Genomic DNA, 15,993 nt, shown 5'->3' with positions numbered 1-15,993 from the left:
AATGTGAGCTGAAACACTCTACTTGTCCCAGTGTGCCTCCAAAAGAGAACCATATAGACAAGCCTGGACCTGGTAGGCTTTTATTTCCACAAAATGTAGTAGTAGTAGTAGTTATTATACATTTATAGCCCACCTTTGTTCCTCTGGCAAGGAACCTAAGGCAGCTTACATAGTCCTCCTCCTCACCATTTTATCCTCACAACAACCCTGTGAGGTAGGTTACCGGATCTCCTGAGTCCCAGTCTAACCACGTACACCACACTGGCTCTCATTTTCTAAATTACTGCAACCTTCATCCCCACATACTATTTATGAGGAAGACCTTGTGGTGGCACAGGACCAAGAATTCCAGAAATGTAACCTTGCTTCTAGAATGATGATGATAAATGACAAGTGTCTTCACAAGCAGAATCATTCAGAGACCTCCCCTCTGCTCACCAAGGCAAACAATGGGCACCTTTTACATCACAAGCACCACAACATTGGTGATTAATCACATCTCTCCAAACATGTAGTTTATTCAATAACGGCATAACGCTTACCTGCTATAACTCCAGCAATGTAGACAAACCCAATCCTTGTTGCACCATGTACCATTTCAAGGGGGACTCCAACCAGAAGCTGAAGAACTACATTGAGTCCAAGGTGCTCTATCCTGGGGCAAAGGGAAACAGCATTCATTACTTTAACTTTCCTTTGCTACTAAAAGACAAGTGCAAAGGCTTTGTACATAGAGCCCAAATAAGCCACTGGGAAGATCTTAGTTCCAGTGTTTCTTTGTTTCATTCTAACATTAATAGTTGTTCTTTGTTCCAAAGAAAGATGTAGGAATTCAGGTTTAAGAATCCTATCTTGAAACAATACTGATTAGCAAAGCGGAGTTGTAAACATAACAGCTGAGATCATTGGCTGGGCTGGAAGACTCCAGTACAAATCTTAGCTCATTTATAAATTGATTAGGGTTGCAAAGTAAGTTTTGTCGGACCACACTTGACACAGAAAGTCCTTCAATCTTTAAACAGGACCTTTATTTACCATTAATAGCCATCCTCTTCTTACAGCCAAAACAGGAAAAGTAAGCAGGCAAAAGTGAAACCAAAACCAGCAGCACAATATCTCCTTATAAGCGTTAACCATTTATTGGCTTTTCAACCAGTTATTTCCCACTCCATACAGTGGGTTTGAACAAATGGCTGTTGCTTATTCCAACAGCTGAACGGCCTTAGGCAAGCTTATCTCTTTGCTATCTAGAAAACTGACTCTCAAAGGCCCAGAGTGCTACCCACTGCTGTTTGGAGCACCACACAGGAAAGACACATGTCTATGCCCTGAAGTACACAAACCAGATATATGATCAAAAGCTCCACAAAAATAATCTGAGGAGGAAATCGCTAAAGTTGTAAAAGGAACCAACAAAAGTTTTGTCAAACCGGGCCAGTTTGCAGGATCAAACAGCTCACACCAGTGGCCATTTTGAATATTCAAGCTACAGCTTGTTGTGTCGTCCAACCCCAGTTGGCCAGGGTTGTGCGTGGGTTAAACAACCCTTGAATAACCCACGGCCTGTTCAAGGGTTATACAAAGTTTGTTAACCCTTGCACAAAGCCTGCTGCCCGGGATCAAATGACACAAGAAGTTGCAGCCATGGCTTGAACATTCAAAACCCACCTGTTACACGATGCAACTTAAACAAGCCACAGTGGGCTGCAGTGATCATGCAGATTGGGTTATTATGTCAGGAGCAGGAAACCAGGAAGGAAATAGGAACTTTAGACAACAAAATTATTGTCAAAGGAGGATAGGGAGACTACAGGGGGGGCTGAACAAATTATTTGCATCCAGCCTTCCCTAGAAAAGATGTTGGAGAGATACCCACACCCCTGAACCATTCTGCCTCAAGAGTGCACTTATGGAGACTTATCAAACACAGGCGAAAAAGGATGACATTTTAGAGCTTAATTAAAAATGAATTTAGGGCACAATCCTATGCATGTTTAGACAGAAAAATGTCCTACAACTCCCAGCATTCCCCAGCCAGCCATGGCTGGCTGGGGAATGCTGGGAGTTGTAGCACTTTCTTCTGTCTAAACGTGCATAGAATTCCACTCTTAATTAACAAATTACAAATCACCAGAGCCTAATGGCATTTACCTGAGAGTCATGAAAGATCTCACATGAGACATTGCTGATCTTTTAACAGATATATACAAACTTCATTAAAATCAGCCTTTTTACCAGATTTGTTGTTGTTCAGTCGTTAAGTCGTGTCCAACTCTTTGTGACCCCATGGACCATAGCATGCCAGGCCTTCCAGTCCTCTGCTCTCTCCCGGAGTGTGCTCAAGTTCATATTCATTGTATCGGTGATGCTATCTAGCCATCTCATCCTCTGCCATCCCCTTCTCCTTCTGCCTTCAATCTTTCCCAGCATCAGGGTCTTTTCCAAGGAATTTTCTCTTCGCATTAGGTGGCCAAAATATTGGAGCTTCAGCTTCAGTATCTGTCCTTCCAATGAGCACTCAGGGTTGATTTCCTTTAGGATGGACTGATTGGACCTCCTTGCAGTCCAGGGGACTCATAAGAGTCTTCTCCAGCACCATAGTTCGAAAACATAAATTCTTCGGCACTCATCCATCCTTATAGTCCAGCTCTCACAGCCATACGTTACTCCTGGGAAAATCATAGCTTTGATTATACGAACTTCGGTTGGCAAGGTGATATATCTGCTTCTTACTATGCTGTCTAGGTTTGCCATAGCTTTCCTCCCAAGGAGCAAGTGTCTTTTAATTTCATGGCTACAGTCACCGTCTGCAGTGATCTTGGAGCCTGAGAAAATAAAATCTGTCACTGCTTCAATTTCTTCCCCTTCTATATGCCAGGAAGTGATGGGGCCAGATGCCATGATCTTAGTTTTTTTAATGTTGACTTTCAAACCAGCTTTTGCACTCTCCACTTTCACCCTCAACAAGAGGCTCTTTAGATCTTCTTCGCTTTCTGCCATTAGGGTGGTATCGTCTGCGTATCTGAGGTTGTTGATAATTCTCCCAGCAATCTTAATTCCGACCTGTGATTCATCCAACCCGGCATTTCACATGATGTACTCTGCATATAAGTTAACTAAGCAGGGCAACAATATACAGCCTTGTCATACTCCTTTCCCAATTTTGAACCAATCGGTTGTTCCATGTCCGGTTCTTACTGTTGCTTCTTGACCCTCATACAGGTTTCTCAGGAGACAGGTAAGGTGATCTGGTACTCCCATCTCTGTAAGAATTTGCCAGACTTTGTTGTGATCCACACAATCAAAGGCTTTAGCGTAGTCAAGGAAGTAGAAATAGACGCTTTTCTGGAATTCTCTTGCTTTCTCCATGATCCAGCAAATGTTGGCAGTTTGATCTCTCGTTTCTCTGCCTCTTCGAAATCCAGCTTGTACTTCCGGTAGTTCTCGGTTCACATGCTGCTGAAGCCTAGCTTGTAGGATTTGGAGCATAACATTGCTGGCAAGTGAAATGAGCACAATTGTATGGTAGTTTGAACACTCCTTGGCATTGCCCTTCTTTGGGATTGGAATGTAAACTGACCTTTTCCAGTCTTGTGGCCACTGTTGGGTGTTCCAAATTTGTTGGCATACTGAGTGCAGCACTTTAACAGCATCATCTTTTAGGATTTTAAATAGCTCAGCTGGAATACTGTCATCTCCGCTAGCTTTGTTGTTACTAATGCTTCCTAAGGCCCACTTGACTTCACTCTCGAGGATGTCCGGCTCAAGTTCAGTGACCGCACTATCATGGCTATCAGGGACATTAGGATCTTTCCTGTACAGTTCTTCTGTGTATTCTTTCCACCTCTTCTTAATCTCATCTGCTTCTGTTAGGTCCCTGCCTTCTTTGTCCTTTATCATGCCCGTCTTTGCACAAAACGTTCCCTTGATATCTCCGATTTTCTTGAAGAGATTTCTAGTCTTTCCCATTCTATTGTTTTCCTCGATTTCTTTGCATTGTTCATTCAAGAAGGCCTTCTTGTCTCTCCTTGCTATTCTCTGGAACTCTGCATTCAGTTGGATATATCTTCCCCTTTCTCCCTTGCTTTTCGCTTCCCTTCTTTCCTCAGCTACTTGTAAAGCCTCCTCAGACAGCCACTTGGCTTTCTTGCATTTCTTTTTCTTTGGGATGGATTGAGTTGCTGCCTCCTGAACAATGTTACGGACCTCCGTCCATAGTTCCTCAGGCACTCTGTCTATCAGGTCTAATCCCTGAAATCTATTCCTCACCTCCACTGTATATTCATCAGGGATATGATTTAGGTCATACCTGAATGGTTTAGTGGTTTTCCCTACGTTCTTCAATTTAAGCTGAAATTGTGCAATAAGAAGCTCATGATCTGAGCCACAGTCAGCTCTGGGTCTTATTTTTACTGACTGTATAGAGCTTCTCCATCTTTGGCTGCAAAGGACATAATCAATCTGATTTCAATATTGACCATCTGGTGATGTCCATGTGTAGAGTCTCCTCTTGTGCTGTTGGAAAAGAGTGTTTGCTATGATCAGCGTGTTCTCTTGGAAAAACTCTATTAGCCTTTGTCCTGCTTCCTTTTGTACACCAAGGCCATGCTTGCCTGTTATCCCAGTGATTTCTTGACTTCCTACTTTAGCATTCCAATCCCCTATGATGAAAAGGACATCTTTTTTTGGTGTTAGTTCTAGAAGGTGTTGTAGGTCTTCATAGAACCAATCAACCTCAGCTTCTTCAGCCTCAGTGGTTGGGGCATAGACTTGAATTACTGTGATGTTGAATGGTTTGCCTTGGATTGGTACTGAGATCATTCTATCGTTTTTGAGATTGTACCCCAGTACTGCTTTTCCCACCCTTTTGTTGACTTTGAGTGCTACTCCATTTCTTCTAAGGGATTCTTGCCCACAGTAGTAGATATAATGGTCACCTGAATTAAATTCGCCCATACTTGTCCATTTTAGTTTGCTGATTCCCAAAATGTCAATGTTCAATCTTGCCATCTCATGTTTGACCACCTCCAGCTTACCTTGATTCATTGATCTGACATTCCAGGTTCCTAAACAATATTGTTCTTTACAGCATTGGACTTTCTTTTCACCACCAGACACATCCACAGCTGAGTGTCCTTTCAGCTTTGGCCCAGCCGCTTCACTCTTTCTGGCGCTACTTGGAAATTCCCTCTGCTCTTCCCCAGTAGTATATTGGACACCTTCCGACCTGAGGAGCTCATCTTCCAGCGTCATATCTTTTAGCCTTGTGATATGTTCCATGGGGTTTTCTTGGCAGGAATACTGGAGTGGGTTGCCATTTCCTTCTCCAATGGACCACATTTTGTCAGAACTCTCCACCATGACCTGTCTGTCTTGGGTAGTCCTGCACGGCATAGCTTATGGCTTCACTGAGTTACACAAGCCCCTTCGCCACAACAAGGCAGTGATCCATGAAGGGGTTTTACCAGATTGGAAGTAGTCAAAAAGGGATCCAAGAAGAATCCCGGAAATTACAGACCCATTATCCCACCTATTCTAACTGGCAGAAAGTATTATTGTACAGGCAGAATGGAGTTGAATCATGGGGAAAGAGGGAGGGGCAGGGCAACAAAAGACACCCAGAGCTGAACAGATTAAAAATAGGCCACAACTTTTATTGGTTACAGCTTGAATAGGTGCAGGGGCATAGGGCAGCCTGCTGGCTAATATCCACCATCCAGCCTACGTGCCAGGTACATAGGTGGAGGAGGCAGGACTGTTGGGCCCACCACGACATAAACCCATCACATGAGCCCTCCTGTGCCCTGGGTGTGTGATGGGCTTGCCAGCCCCCCCCCCCCCACATGCTGTGGTAGACCTTAATACAGCTGCTTGGGCCTACATTTATAGCCCAGAGGTGTAATAGAGAAAGAAAGTTCTCCCTCAGGTCCATCCCAAAGCCCTGCCCCAGAGAGCCAACTATATTGTTTTGTTTGTTTTAGCTATGATGTAAATTTGTATTGTATTAATATTGTAATATTATATTATATTTATTATTGTTCACCACCTCGATATATTGTACATGACAGGCGGTATAGAAATATTTTAAAATAAATAAATATTAATAAATGTAAGACAGCATACCACTCATTGGGTTACCTCACTTCTCCAAAATGGTTGTGGAAATTTTTGCTGCAGAGGCTATGGAATTTCTATAACAGCTATGCACAGTGATTTTGATGTGAATAATAACCATGTTGCACTTGCAAAAAGATAGAACTGAGTCTCACCACCCCCAGCTCAGTTGTTTAGAATTCACCATTTACTGCTAGACCCAAATCTCCTTGTTGTTGTTGTTGTTCAGTCGTTCAGTCATGTCCGACTCTTCGTGACCCCATGGACAATAGCACGCCAGGCCTTCCTGTCCTGCGCTCTCTCCCGGAGTGTGCTCAAGTTCATATTCATTGCATCCGTGATGCTATCTAGCCATCTCATCCTCTGCCGTCCCCTTCTCCTTTTGCCTTCAGTCTTTCCCAGCATCAGGGTCTTTTCCAGGGAGTTTTCTCTTCGCATTAGGTGGCCAAAATATTGGAGCTTCAGCTTCATTATCTGTCCTTCCAATGAGCACTCAGGGTTGATTTCCTTTAGGATGGACTGATTGGACCTCCTTGCAGTCCAGGGGACTCGTAAGAGTCTTCTCCAGCACCACAGTTCGAAAGCATCAATTCTTCGGCGCTCAGCCTTCCTTATAGTCCAGCTCTCACAGCCATACATTACTACTGGGAAAACCATAGCTTTGATTAGACGGACCTTTGTCGGCAAGGTGATGTCTCTGCTTCTTACTATGCTGTCTAGGTTGGCCATAGCTTTCCTCCCAAGGAGCAAGCGTCTTTTAATTTCATGGCTACAGTCACCGTCTGCGGTGATCTTGGAGCCCAAGAAAGTAAAATCTGTCACTGCTTCCATTTCTTCCCCTTCTATATGCCAGGAAGTGATGGGGCCAGATGCCATGATCTTAGTTTTTTTAATGTTGAGTTTCAAACCAGCTTTTGCACTCTCCTCTTTCACCCTCAACAAGAGGCTCTTTAGATCCTCTTCGCTTTCTGCCATTAGGGTGGTATCGTCTGCATATCGGAGGTTGTTGATAATTCTCCCAGCAATCTTAATTCCGACCTCTTGTACCCCTTTTTAAAAATATGCCTACCTATTATCATTATTGATTAAGTAGCTACAACATAACTGCCCCCACCCCCGCCCCAATTACAACCAGTGGACAAAACTCACCAAAATTCACATTAACAAAAATACTCAGGAATCTGTTTAGAATTAGAGTCAAAATGAGGAAATAACTTGGAAAAAGATGAAAATGTCTACTTTTTCTTTATACCGATAGAAACAGCTACATGCGGGGTAGCACACAGGAAGAGTCATGGGAAGGTGCCAAACTTTTTCTAACAAAGAATTTAACTCTCTTTTAAGCAACAACTCTTGTGGAGGAATGATTTATATAGGTTAAGAGACCCTTAGAGGTTTCATTTCTCTGTGTGTTTGATGCATGCCTGTTCTTTAAAAATGACTCAAGGAGCTTTTCTTTCAGTCCATTTCGACTGCAGCCAAAAGCATGAGAGTCCCATAGTCAATAAGCACCCATAAAACATAATTAGCTTTCTCATGCTCTGAATGTGTCATTCTTTAGATGACAATATAATTGATTTATCAAGGCTTCACCTTCTCTGCAACCAAACAAATGGAGCCCTAGAATCAATGCAAGTCATTAGTTATGGCAGCAATACAAATGGGTGGGCCCCACAGATAATTAACATCCACTCAGCATTAAAGCAGAAGGCTAAAATTTACAGCTTTGGCTTCTTATAAAGCGTTTCTCCATCAAGACTGAGACACACACATTTTTGGAAGCTCTCAGGAAGCCCAGCCAGCCACCCTTAACAACTGCCTTCTCCTCCAGTACCTTCTGGCTGTCAAACTTGCCCATAAAAAAAGCAGATGAGCACAGTAAATTAAGAGCTTCAAATTAACATTTTAAAGTCACAGCAGGAAATATGACAACAATAGACTTCACCATGTTGGTATTAGCTTGCCCTTTGGGGCGGGGTGGGGGTGGGGAGAGGAAAAATGGTCTTACCATTAAAAAAGAAAAGAAAAAGGGTTATTACTTTTCCTGAGATTTATTTTATTCTCCGGATGTGAAAATAACCTAATGCAGGAAGTTGGCTATAAATAATAGTTTAGCTACCTAACTGTGGTAAGTATTTCATCATATTAAAAAAAAATACAACAGGGGTTGCTTCTCTAGTGGAGAATGTGTGTGTGGTTTTGATCGCTTGCACGTCCAAAAGATTTAGAATCCACTGCAAAAAGTAATAAGCCTACACCAGCTAAGTCTCTTAATATTTACAGATGTGAAGCATTGGTTACTGTATCTTCCCACGAGTTTCCCTTGGAAACCAGCCAAGGGTGTGAAAGAAATGTGATAATTAAAAATTTCAGCACATTTTTCAAGCAACAAGACAGACTAATGGCAACAAGATATTTGTCAAGGCACAGGTTTGCATTTTGTGGGTAAGGGAGGCATACTGTGACACTGCTACATCATTTATGAACTTACACTCTTTTAAGGTTTCAACAAGCCTTGCAATCCCTATGGTGAAGCTGATTCTTTTCATCCAGATAGATCCCATAGTACTTAGGGCCAAACTAGACATGGCATTAATTGGGTGACAGCAATTTGCTGTTTTAAAAAATAGCTGTAAATAGCTGCTGCCTGGAATGGAACAAGATCAGGACAGCCATGAGCAGGGAGGGAGGATTTAACCCTCTCCACCCCCACCCGCCCACCCTCCCTTCTTATCACCAGCAAGTCAAGAATGAGAAGCCTATATCTGATGCTTTCGGTGAAGGGGATATTTCCCACCTTGTGCTCTAGATACCCCATGATGACCTGCAAGTAATGCAAACTAGATCTTACAGACCATAGCAACAGGATTGTCCTAAGGACTCAGAAGTAAAGCAGAAGACCTAGCCCTGTGCTGATGTTTCAGCAGGTCTGGATCTCCATCAAAATAAAGTTAGGGCAATCATTTTTTTAAGGATAAGGCCCTCCAGTAAAACTAGCATCTTTAAACATTTTTCTACCTTTGGGGACAAATTTTGCCCTAGAAAAAATGAAATAATATTTACCAAGAGTTGGGGGATGCACACGGTTTTTCCATTATCAATTGTGCAACTTTTATTGGCTGCATAATTCTCTCCCCTTCCCTCTCATATAATTTGAACATGGAGGGGGGGGGGTTATTCCAAGGGAAGAAAATCATTGCTCAGGTAGGAACTTTGCGGGAGGGATTAAAATACCAGGTGTAAGTGTTTTAGAATCAGTTTCATTACAACCCCCTTGTCTGCCCAGGTTTAAGGGGACCCTGGGCAAAGTGGCCTCTAGCAGGCCCCCTCCTCTATTGGCCTGCAAGGGATGGGCTATGGCAGGGTTGCCTGGCAGCAGTGGCAAGCAGCTGTGCTCCAAGCCGTGCCAGGAGGCTGGGTGGGTGGGAATCGGAAATAGCATTTTAACCTCCCACTATGCAGCACTACGTTCCAGGCATTGGGGGTAATTAAAATGACAACTAGCCCAACTTCTCTCCCCAACTACTGCCGCCCTCTGTTGCTTGGGGGCCCAGGGTAGGCCTCAGTGGTGGACCCTGCCAAGGAATTGGGCCCCCAGAAGCTGCCCGAGGATGCCTGGTGCCAACACAAGCCCTGTGCCCTCCCCCTCTCCTCCCCATAATGCCATGCAAAAACTGAAGATGTCAGTATTTTCTTCAGCACTCACCCTGCATGCATGAAAATGTAGGTGAGGTACCTCCAAGCCTGGGCACGGAGCTGAGGATGATATATCAATGCGTTCTTCAAATATAAGGGGTGGGTGACTTGCAGCACAAATCTATCTAGTACCACTCCGTTGTAAAGAAAGAAGGCAACCTAGGAAAGCAAGGAGATTCCACAGTTAACCATAACCCATTCAAGCATCCAGATGAGAAAATACATTGAAGGCTATACATTTAAGGAGAAATCAAGGGCTTAATCCAGCAAAAAGGAGTTGTGACTATAAAACTCGGCTCAGACCTTCTCCTGCACGTGTTTATTATATGCATGGAGGACACAGTGAGATTGTATGGCTAGCAACCCTTGATGCTGCCCGCCTGCTGGCCATGCCCCCAGCAATCATGCATCAGTTTCAGTGTTATGGGGGCCTACGTGGGTACACACATATGCATAGCAGATTCCTCCACAGGAGCAGGACCCCTGATTAGTCAGGGGTTCCTGTGCCTCTGGAGGAGCCGTACATGTACAGATACAGACCCTCTTGTATACTGACACCAGATGCATGACCATTGTGAGGGGATGGCCAGCAGGCACATAGAAATAAGTGGCACGTCTCGTTTCAACTAAATTTCATTCCTTGCTTTCAACAGGATACAGTTAGAACTAAAGTTTGCTGAATCAGCACAATGCGTTTCCACATGGGAAGCTTAGGGTGCAATCCTATGCATGTTTAGACAGAGAAAAGCTGGCTGTGGAATGCTGGGAGCTGTAGGCCTTTTCTCTGTCTAAACATGCATAGGATTGTGCCCTTAGTCTAGTTATTGTTGAAATCAGTTTGTAATGCAAAGAGAAAAACAATACTGGCTTGCACCTGTGTTGTGCGTATGTCTTTCTCTTCTACTTGCAATCCCACATTAATCACATTAATGCTGCAATGCATTGTATGTAGGCTACCCTTGAAGACAGATCAGAAACTTCAGTTAGTCCAAAACAGAGCTGCTAGGTTACTAACTGGGCCTGGCCACTATGATCATGTGATGTCAGTGCTTTTGTTTTGTCAGCCATACCATTTTCCAGTCCGTTTCTAAGCCAAATTCAAAGTGTTGGTGTTGACTTTTAAAGCTCTAAACAGCTTGGGACCAGAGTATCTAAAGGCATGTCTCCTCCCACATGTACCTGCTTGGACCCTGAAGTCATCTTCAGGGGCCCTCCCCTGGATGTCCCCACCAAAGGAAGCTAGGCGGATGGATACAAAAGAGAGGGCCTTTTCAGTTGTGGTACCCCACTTACGGAATGAACTCCCCGAAGAGGTTCACCTGGAGCCTATGATGTTATCTTTTCAGCACCAGGCAAAGACCTTTCTTCCAGGTAAGTTTAGAGACCTAGTTCTAGATTTGTATGGCTGTTCTAACGATTCCTGTGTAGTTTGTTGTTTTGCATTGCATTATATATTATTCTTTGAAATACTTGCCTTGTATTTTATGTTTTTAACTGTTCTATGGCATTTTTAACTGTTTGTAATATGCACAGAGAACATTAGATATTGGGTGGATTAGAAATGTAATAAATAAATAAATTCACACATGGCACAAACAGCACGTGAGAGACTCAGTCAAAGGCACTTTTTAGTGTTTTCATATCCTATGTAAAAGTACCCAGAGTGACACTAGTATTTCAAATCTCTTGGAAACAGGTTTTGTTCCTGCAAACTCGAACATTCTGCCCCGCCCCTGTTTATAATCAAAACATTCCAGCGTTTTGATCCTGTGAGCCCGGGCCCCAATACACCACTGTACCTGAGCATCCAGGAGCACACACCCCACACCCTGCCATGGTTGGGGCTCTGATCCTCTAGGCAGGGAGAATATGGCACCATATAAAACAGGCAAACACACCTCCCCTTAATCACGTTACGCTTTAAGATACTTGCCTCTACAATGGTGATGGCAATCATGAACCAAGGTGGAGGGCAGCAGGTGTAACTGTCATAGTACCACTTCCGATCTATCTCACGTGGCAACGTCTCATACGCAACGTGTCGAATCACCCGCTGGGAAAGGCTAAGTCCTGTCTCCTCCAGCAGGGCCTTGCTGCACAGCCTCCTGTTCCCCTGCAAAATGGCTTGGCGGAAACTATTGGACCTTTTGTTACTCATCTAAGGAAAAAGATAAAATGAAAGAGAAAAAAATAACATTTCCATTTTAAATGAATTCAACCAGGTTGTCAAAGATGGACATGAAAAGATGGCCAAGATGGAGAGATTTAGTGGATATGGGTGATGGGAAGCCAGATCAGATTACCTTACAGCAGGGGTGGGCAAGTTGTTGTCCTCCATATGTTTTGGCCTACAACTCCCATCATCCCTCACCATTGGCTATGCTGGTTGGGGCTGATGGGAGTTATAGAGAGGGCCACAAGTCTCCCACATCTCCCTTAAAGCCCTTTCTACTTGCCATATTTTTGATGTAACCTCTTGATACAAACCACCATAACTGGATCTCATCCCACAAAGAGCTAACTGACAATTAATATAAACCAAGCATACTCAATGTATAACTTGGTTTCTGCTCTGTCAATGTTTTTTTTTTTTAATGGAGAATGGCCATATCATTTCTTTTGAGGAAGTGGTTAAAATGGATTGTATAAGGCCAATTTCCCAATACATCCAGATGAGAAACATCCCATTTATTCGTATTTGAAAATATAATTCTGTACAAAATAACATAGGCCTGGTTCACATGACCACCACAGTTTAAACAAGCAATTGTTGCTTGCTTAAGACACGGCATGTACTGGGAGTCATTTGCCTAATTACCCTCCTGAGTGCAGCTTTTTGTGTCATCCAAAACCGGAGGCCGTGGCTTGTTTGAAGGGGAAACAACCCTCAAGTAACCCAACAACAGGCCATGGGTTATTTGAGGGTTGTTTCCATACAGAAGCCATGTGTATGACATGACAAGCTGCACACGGGTGGGTAAATAGGTAAATGGTGCCCAGGAAACACTATGGGTTAAACATGCCATTGTGACTTGTTTAAGCCACCGTGATCGTGTGAACGAGGTCAAATCGACCTTTTAACCAGAGTTAGGAATATAAAAGGACTGACTGTCAAGCTTTATTCCTTATTGTGAAATATCGATAATTTAGTAATTTATTTGGGGGCGGGGGAAGGGGAAGAGATGTGTGATGTGATGTACTATGCCAGAATAAGACTGGAATTGAATTTAATCAATTTGGCTAATATTTGCAAATCTGGAGGAAAACTTCCTTACAGGTATAGTTTTAGTGGGACCTAACACCATAATGTATATACAGTTCAATGCAAGGTGGCTGTTGACACTGCCAAAATAGTTATGCAGACTTTTATCACAGTTTTGGACATGTTCTCCTATACAGAATGACTGGAAATAAATTCTTGACAACTGGAGAAATAAGTGAATATATCATACTCCTTATGATGGAAATACAGTTTTATTACCTTATCTGAAAGGTAAATAATAAAAATCTTGAATTACTGGTAAGTATTAACAGCAGCAAAAATGTGCTTAGCTTTAGGAAAAAATCTGAAGTAGCATTAATATCTGATTGATTCAAAAGAATCTGGGAAATTTTTCTCATCAGTTAAACACAACTAACCACTTGAATTTTAAGAGAACATCCTAGCTTTTAAGAAAGTAAGTTTATTGAGAAGTAGTTATTGTTCATAATAAATTGGAACAATACATTCCTGGGTAATGTTTATATTTATTTATGTGGTTTTCTCAATGGTATACTATTTTGTGTGTTTTTAAAATAATTTTTAAAGTGCATTAACAATTAAATCAAACATACCAAATAAATGCCATTTCCAGAAAATGCTATTTAAACAGAAAGATAAGATGGAAAGGGAAAGTTGCTCTAGAGAAAGGAAGGGCTGTAAGGAGGGAGTGCACGTTCCTGAGGTTGAATCGCAGCTTGTAAACCATGCATAACAGAGAGCCAGTGTTATGTCTGCACTGGACCACAATGAAAAAGAAGTGAAAATGAAGACATCACCATTTCAAATGTCTCTACAGATAGGAACTTGGGCCATCATTATGTCAAGAAGGGAACAGTACCATGTCCAGGTTTGAAGAAACCAGTATTGGGAACAAAGCAATGATCTAATATAATTACACAATAATGATGGACTCCAGTGGGGCTACAAGCTGTACTCTGTAGTGTTTTTGCCAGAATGGCTAATGCTGTGCCGTGAACTAATTATTAGAGGCAGATATACCTACAGGAATACCTCTGTTCTCCTAGTATTAGATATGAGATATCATTTTCTACAGCACCTGAAGCAGCAGGCTACTTTAGGGGTGGCAGGGCACAGCAGGGCGCATGGCATATACAGCTCTATACGCCAATGGACGGGAATGGCTGGAGGGTTCAGGATGAGCAGGTGAGGTGGGGATGGCGCTATGCCCTCCTCCAGCGTCCGCCACCTGAGGTGAAAACGTCACCCTGCCTTACGGTTGGGCCAACCCAGAGGGAGGGACATTGGACTCTTATTTAACTAAACTGCTGACAACAAACTGAGTGTAGACCCTGACTCCAGCAGAACCACAACCTCTTATTTTGGCACATGCCCCTCAGTATTCATAACATTTCTGCATAATAAAGTACAGCAACTATATTAGATACCCAAGTTCTCTCTCTCTCTCTCTCTCTCCCTCTCTCTCTCTCACACACACACACACACTCTATAATAATTCTTGTGGACTTGCCAAAACCCACTCTGAGAGCCCTTTACTCCAATATACTACAACTTTCTGTTGACATCTGCTTAGCAAAAGCTGCCAGGGCCTTACTCGGTATGAGAGATAAAGCATGGTTGCATTAACATCCCTGGTTTTTTGGATCATTTTCGTTTTGGCTCATATCCCCAGGATTTCACAGCCCGAACCGTCTGCTTTCGGACATACAATGCATATTAGGTAATTGCTCTGAGGGGAAGCAAGCTGCTTAAAAACATACTAATCATTGTTGTGAGCAACTCTGAGACAACCACAGTTGTGAATTAAGTGGGCAGCAACTGTCAAGAAGCAACTACTGAGTGGCCTTATGTGCTTTCTGATTACTCATTAAAATATTTTTAAACTGCCCTTCATCCTTCTGTATATTAAGGTGGTGTACAAGAATATGATAAAAATGACCATACAAATTCAACAAAACATCATCATAATATAAAATGGAAGGCAGCAAAGATAATAATCAGACAGATTAAATCAACCAGTTGAATTCCTGGGCAAACAAGAGGTTCTGAGCTGGTGCTTGAAAAACTTGCAATGCTGGCACCAGCCACTCTTCCATGGGGCTTTCCATCATGCCCACACAACAATCATTTATACTTGGATGTATCAATGGCTATGTAAGCTAATTACAAAAAAAAAGCACCCCTCCATGTTCAGAAGTGGTACACATTCTATTACTAGGTACTCAGACAAACAACGAAAGAGAGAGCCATCACCCAAATCCACTGTTTGTGAGGTTATCAGGTGCAATCTGACCGGCCACCTGGTTGGACACAGTTATTATAGGACTTCACTGTATGGCTGTTTCCATAAATTATTATACTGCTTTGCCCAAATGGCAATTTTTTCCCCACCTCCCCAGCAGGGCTTTTGTGCCTTATGCAGCTATAAGAGAGCAAAAATGTAGGATGTCAAGTCCTCCCCAGCCCGCCACATCATTGTATCTGCATGACAAGAAAAGACCCTGCTGCTGAATTTCTGATTATTGTGCAGCTGTTAAAGGTCTAGAAATCCAGCCCCAAACATTGCAAATGTTACTAAGGCAGAATACTAGATTAGGGCTGGACCCTTCATGGCAATCCTCGTATTGTTATGTGTCTATGCGCAAAGTTAGGAATGAGGTAATGTCCTTGAAATATGCACGTCTATTTTCCTGGGAACACTCACATTGACTGGGTTTGCACAACATGCTAACCCAGACTCAGTCTGGGTTCGGATGATCATGGGGATAAAAGAAGCCACTGCAGCACAAGTTGCCATGTCGTCGGAAACTGGTGTGTGGCACGGTGGCGGCGGCTTCATACCCACCCTACAACCCACAACGTGATGTACTGGGTATGAAGCAGGGGGAGAAGCCACGATGGCTTCTTTTGCCCCTGTGATCGTCCAAACACCTCCTTAGTGG

General features: G+C 43.0%; 1 protein-coding gene across 6 annotated transcripts in view; it reads right to left on the bottom strand.

Moving 5' to 3' along the window:
* The window catches only part of RHBDL3 (rhomboid like 3), a 149,003-nt gene that overhangs the window by 22,811 nt on the left and 110,199 nt on the right, over positions 1-15,993 (bottom strand). For 4 of the 6 annotated variants that reach the window (XM_084837270.1, XM_084837265.1, XM_084837266.1 and 1 more), the window contains 3 exons: positions 11,744-11,968; positions 9,821-9,969; positions 543-655 (listed from right to left, as the gene is read on the bottom strand). In XM_084837270.1, the coding sequence (XP_084693396.1) occupies positions 543-655; positions 9,821-9,969; positions 11,744-11,968 (487 nt within the window). The remainder of the gene's footprint in view (positions 1-542; positions 656-9,820; positions 9,970-11,743; positions 11,969-15,993) is intronic. The other 2 variants (XM_084837271.1, XM_084837267.1) reach the window with 1 other exon arrangement.

This window comes from Heloderma suspectum, chromosome 2 (assembly GCF_057233095.1).
Source record: "Heloderma suspectum isolate Gila_16-S chromosome 2, 16-S_ref, whole genome shotgun sequence".
NCBI classification, from domain to species: Eukaryota; Metazoa; Chordata; class Lepidosauria; order Squamata; family Helodermatidae; genus Heloderma; species Heloderma suspectum.
This window is presented reverse-complemented; position numbering and strand designations above follow the sequence as displayed.